The sequence below is a fragment of the Anas acuta genome, chromosome 1 (genome assembly GCF_963932015.1).
Source record: "Anas acuta chromosome 1, bAnaAcu1.1, whole genome shotgun sequence".
In the NCBI taxonomy this organism is placed as follows: Eukaryota; Metazoa; Chordata; class Aves; order Anseriformes; family Anatidae; genus Anas; species Anas acuta.
The window spans coordinates 120,776,951-120,782,950 of NC_088979.1; the positions used below are offsets into that span (position 1 = coordinate 120,776,951).

Here is a 6,000-nt window from a genome sequence, read left to right on the forward strand (position 1 = left end):
CTGCAGCACAAGTATGACTGAATCTAACAATATGCTAACCTGATTATTATTCTCTCCCTCCTGGCACCTACTGTCTTCTACACTTGTATAATAGGGTATTTTAACACCTAAAACACATGGAATTTCTACAGTGACCCATGCTGGAGGATGGTGAGGTTGTCTTAGCAAGACCAGTTTCCTTGGGCTCCTGCAGCAGTTAATGGAGAGGGGCTCCTCAGGGGGAAAGATCCTTACCAGGAACATCACAGAGCTGCTCTGCCTGATCCCATGAGGAAGCTTTCTCTCCCTGTTAACTTTCTGAGGATCCTGAGAAACCTGGCTGGCCTTTGTGAATTGCCCCTTCCCTGCCTGCCCCAGCTCTCTGTGCAGGATCCTCAGGATGTCCCATGAGGTTTACCAGGCAAAGGAAACGGGATAGCCATGGGGAGCTGAAAGGGCTTTGCCTTGGGCTGTTGGTTGTGATCCCTCTGTCAAAGAAACGTTAGCGCAGGAAGACTGCAGTGCGAGCCTCTCTGACTTCCAAGGCTGCCAGCCATTTACCAGCACTAAAATTGCCTTAGTAAGCTCTGTGAGCCCTCGACAGAACCTCTAACACCTCTCCTCTCCCATCTGCTTCTTGCAGACAGTGCTATTCTGGACGTGTGAAAAATACCCACGCACCAAGGATTGGCGCTGCTTCCGCGAAGCCTTCCTGAGGCTGGTGCAGAAGCTGCACAAGTGTGTAAGCCAGCACTTCCTCAAGCATTACTTCGTCAAGAACACCAATCTGCTCAAATACGCTAACACCAGTGACCTGGACGTGGTGGCCAGCAAGCTCGCAGTCTTCTTAGAGAACCCCGTCTTCTGCCTGGACTGAGGCAGGGGGAGGCCTCCTCGCCCCAGCTTTGAGCTGTTCCCCCACCTCTTCTCCCCGCTGGTGGTTGTTCTTCGTGTGTCCTTCCAGTAGATGTTGCAGCTGGCTTTCTAAGACAGTTGGCACATGCAGCGTGAAAGAGACGTGTCAAGCTGGCAGCGGTGGGCGGTGAAAACTGATGGAGGCATCGCTTGATGCCCAGCCGATCTAGCTCACTTTCAGCAGTGACAGCCTTCCTGGAAGCCACAGCCCGTGAAACCCATCTCCGTGTCAGTCAGAGCAGGCAACAGCCTTGTTCTCTGCCTCCAGTCTTGTGGCACGCAAGCAGAAAGGCGTTGTGAAGACGTCTCGCCCTGCAGCCTCCCTGCTGTGTAACCTAGCACATGGATGGTGGCTGCCTCCCTCGTTCTCACAAGGACACTGTGCTTAATTCCCTGCCAGCCTCACAGGCCAGCTCTGCAGAAGAGCATGAGGAGCATGATTTCTGAGGTGTACTGAAGTTGGAAGCTTCCTCTGAGCCAATCTGTGATGCCTCCATCAACAGTTAAATGGGATCCTGCTCCAGCACAAGGATAACCATGCTAGTAGCCTTGAATAGCTCAAGGGAAACAAGAGGAGTGTTGGTTTTTACTGCCTCCTCATTTTTTTTCTCCTCCACCTCCATTTTTCCTCTCAAACTTCAAATATATTTTCTTCATGTTTGCCAGTTCTGTTAGTGCCATAAAACCAGGGGGCTCTGCCAGAGCAGATTTCACTCATACCCCCAGCTCCATCCAACAGGCTGGAGGAAGAGTAGGCTTTTCCCTAGTTTTTAGCACTCATATCTTTTTGGGTGGTGTACAGAAAAATATTTTCAAAAGCTCTTAGCTCCAAAACCCTCCGTGTTTTAATATTATATTTGTTTAAAAAGAAAATCAGTTTTAGTATTTCAAAAGAACAGAGTTCTAGAATAAAGAATGTTGGGTTTAATGTTATTAAATCACTGAAACTAAACCAAAGTGGACTTTTTTCTTACACCTGTGCAGGAAAATAAGTATTTCCTTTGCCAAGGGAGGTGAGGTAGCAGGGGTGGGATTTGCAGCCCATACCCCAGGGAGCTGCTGTGGTGGAAGGACTGCAAGAGGACCATGTGTGGCAGAGCATCTCCCCCTTGTGTCAAGCTGTGGTCTAACCATGCATCTTTAGCGTAGTCTCTGCTTTCTGGCTTTACTTTTTAACACAGGAGTAACTCTTGCAGGAGTTACTTTATCTCATATCCCAGTCCAACATTCTGGAAGTCCAGCCCCTGGGTCCCCGGGGTCTCACCCAGGCTTCTGAAGACTTCCCATCTCACCAGTCCATTCCACTTGCATTTGGGAGCTGTGTTGTGTGGGTGTGCTGGTCCCAGGCTCACAGCTGGTTACAGGTTCAGGGAGGATTCAGGAGAGGATGCAGAAGTCCTTACCTACACCACCTTTAGTAGCACTTTCCAGAAGACCCGGAGCCACAGCTCCAAACTTTCTGCCTGAGTCTACTACTTTCTATTAAAGAAAGGTGCCCCAAATCCTGTATGAGTGTAATCTCATTGATGCATTTTCCCCTTCTGACTTCACACAAATCTAAACGTTAATTTAGGACAGGCACTGAGGTCTTCAAGGTATGTAGTGATTGCTGCCAGGTTATCTCCCATTGCTCTGATAAAAAGCAGCTGAGAGATAACAGAGTTGTGGTGCTCATGAGCCTGATGCTGCAGGGTCTGGCTGAGCTCCTGCTGATGGGTTCTTACCAGACTGCAGGGCCTCAGCCACAGCATCTTCTCTATATTTCTTCAAAGCCTGTGGGCAGTTACTAGAGAAAACAGTTCCCTGGATGGGGTGGCCATGCCTGTGCAATTTCAGTGCACTTTTCACACAAGAGCTGGAGCTGCTTATCCATGGGGAGCCAGAACTGTACTCTCCAAACTGAGACTTCTCTCACCATGGACAATAACCTAGAGACAGGAGAAGTGCATTGGTGAAGAAGAGGGAGGTGATTACTACCTTGTTCCTTAGCTACTCACAGCTTTGTCTGATTTTCTCACTTGTCTGGTTTTCCCAAGTTAATTTTACCTACTATGATTTGTTCCTGGCAAAGCAGAAAAACACACTGTATCGTGAGCTCTTAGACAATGTCACTGAGTTTCTTATGTTCCTGAGCAAGTATGTGTATTGGTATAAATTAAGGGTGTTTTTAGAAAAAATGATAACCTGCAGGTGATCAAGTGTTGGCCTTCTACCGAAACCAGCACCTGGCAGAAGGGTTACTTTTAAGATAAGCCCAGTGAATGCATCCACGTCCAGCATCGGTATATTCCCCTCTTATTTCAGCCTGGTTACCACTTAGAAATCCCTAATGAGTACTAAAATTAAGATCTTTATGTATTAATTCTACTGATGTTGCTGGCCATATTTAGAGAAGATGGTATGGATGTTCTTCATGTCTAATTTTCCTTGGGGGTCAGCCATTTGCTTAAAAAGCTTTGGGTTCCTCATCCCTCAGCCAAGTATAGGAGGTCTTTGTCCCGAGTTAATTCTTCACTGGTGGAGAGAAGGGCCAGGAAGATCCCAGCTGTGTGGCCCTTCTTGCACCACTCCCCTACGTCAGATCCCACCCCCACAAATACCTTCCAGGTTGCTTTTCCACACCAATAACCAAGCTGCATGGAACAGTTTTGAACAGCTAATTTCTCCTTCTAAATCTTTGTGCTCCAGGCTCATTTCTAAATGGAACATGAGTGGCAATTTCTTGATGACACCACCACGTTGGACCATGGCTTTCCTGTTTTGGGTGAGCAGAGCTGTTCCAGTACCTTCCACACAAAGAGCAGAGAGACATCAATCTGCTGAGCAGCGTCAGACGGTTGGGGCTATGAAGTAATGTCTCCTGTTTCATCTTGATTTGTCTTGTGGTTGTAGGGTGTAGCTCCTGAAGCTGGAAGAGAGCAAAAGTGGTTTGAAAGGATGGTGAGAAAATATGCAGGACTCTTTAAAACTCTCATGTTTTATATTTTAGAGCCCTGATGCATGGTTTAGTTGGGTTTAGTTATAGCTGTTGAAGAGTTTACCTCTCTGTATAGCCAGGGAGAATTTTTTTTTTCAGTGGTATTATCCCAACTTGGCTGCAGCTGTGCATCAGAGTCCTCAGCTGCTGCAGCTCACAGCCTGCTGTGAAGTGGGATCATTTGCAGAGCCGTGGGGTGGAAGGTGCTGCTGCTCAGCCAGGAATGAATCAGCAAAGCCAGCAAGCCAGCCCAGAACGATGGGCTCCTGCTTTGAGCTAAGTCCAGTAATTTTTTTTTTTCTCTCTTGTTGGCACACGTGCAAATTCATCAGCTAGCACATGCTGCTGCAGGAAATATCACTGTGACCATATAAAACTAAAATCTGCCCTGGTAGCTACGCTGCTACTGACCACAAAGGCACAGAGCAATCCACAGCTTCTTCTCCAGAACAGCAAGACAGGGATGGCTGCTAATAAAAGAGTGAGGGAAAAGGCTTTGGAGGAAGAACTATTGTGTTCATCGAAGGGGTGGAATGCAATAAAAAAATTTATCTCAGGGATGGGTGGGGAGAATGCTACGTGCATTATATCATCCACTGCAGGTCAGGCTGAGTGGGGGAGTGTTTTTTGTGGTGGTGGGAGAGTTGTGCAGGAGGTGTGCTGTGAAGAGACTTTTCCAAAGGTGCTTGTTGCATTTCTTATTATAGTAAACTTTCTGCAAGTAGTTTTTCACCTATGCATCCAGTCTGCTTTGTAAAATCATGGCCTGACTCTATTGGCTACAGGTAAGCTTTACATTTTATTTTATTTTATTTTATTTTATTTTATTTTATTTTATTTTATTTTATTTTATTTTATTTTATTTTATTTTATTATTTTTAAAGATAAAACAAGAGTAAGTCTAGATGAATGTAGACTTCCTTGAAGTATGTTGAATTTAATCAAAGGCTCTGTCTTTGTTCAGAGCATCTGGAGGGAAAGCCCCCTTACAGACACAGGGCATTCCCAGCACCCACCACAGACACCGTTGCTCCATCTAGCAGAAACTTCAGTTGGAAATTTGTAGCTCTTTTATGAAGTAAAACCCCGTAAAACCTGTGATGTTCTGGTGTTTTTACACTGATTGCATTTCAGTCACTAGAGGGCAATCTCGCTCTCACAAACGCACACCTTCACACCCATCCAGGATCTTCCTTAGTCTCAAAACCTGTGTCTTGCTAGTTTTCGTTGGACTGAGAGACAAATGAACTCGATTAATTGAATGCTATATTCCACTGCCAAAAAGGAGAGAAGGCAAGAGACCAAGGGAGAGCTTTCTAATGAATAGCAAGACTCAGGCAGAAAGTCTCTAAACTCTGGGAACTGCTCCAAGAGCCAGATTATGGATTTATTGCTTTCTGCAGCAGAAGATGGGCTTGCAGTAATTCCCAACAGCCTTGTTTTGGGGAGAGCACCACCAAGCAAAGTGCAGACAGGGTGCTGGGAAGGAGGGAACATTTGGGAGTAGCCACAGCCCTGCCCCATCCGGGCACGCTGCCTGCCCCTCTCTCCGTGGGCCCACTGAGAAAGCAACACAATCATGACTTCAGCTTCCTGGCATCTCCATCTCCTTCTTTTTCTCATTCTTCCTTTTCCCTGGGAGAGATTTTCCCCAGTGCATTTTCTGATGCCATTCCTTCAGCTCTGGTGGGAATGGTCAGCCCTGACTGCACGTCATATCTCCTTTGTGTCATGGGACCCGTGTGTACACAGTGTCCATTAGAGACCATCTCCCCCATCCTCGTGCTCCTTCTTGGTTTGGAGTGATGCCTAGCACTGAAGTTAGGCTACCTTGCGAACCGTGCTCTTGGTGGAGCAGCCCAGCCCCTCTGAGCAAAACTAGGACACTGCAGCGATAAGAAAGATAACAAGCTAATTCTGCCTTCATGATAGATGTTTTCCTCTCCACCAGTGCTAGGATTGCTATTCTTAATGATAAATATCACTTTTTATTATTATTATTTTTTCCCCTAGGACTCACATCCAAGGCCCTTGTGCTATCACGTGAGACAGGGGCATGACACCAATGCTCAAAAAAAGGGGAGAGATCCTGCTTGCCCTCTCAGGCCAGCCTCTGCCATGTATGTGTA

At 46.6% G+C, this 6,000-nt stretch overlaps 1 protein-coding gene across 3 annotated transcripts in view; it reads left to right on the plus strand.

Moving 5' to 3' along the window:
• The window catches only part of MAB21L3 (mab-21 like 3), a 31,497-nt gene extending 28,849 nt beyond the window's left edge, over positions 1-2,648 (plus strand). For 2 of the 3 annotated variants that reach the window (XM_068698019.1, XM_068698035.1), the window contains one exon: positions 623-2,648. In XM_068698019.1, the coding sequence (XP_068554120.1) occupies positions 623-856 (234 nt within the window). In that variant the 3' untranslated portion in view covers positions 857-2,648. The remainder of the gene's footprint in view (positions 1-622) is intronic. The other variant, XM_068698028.1, reaches the window with a different exon arrangement.
• Positions 2,649-6,000: the final 3,352 nt, after the last annotated feature.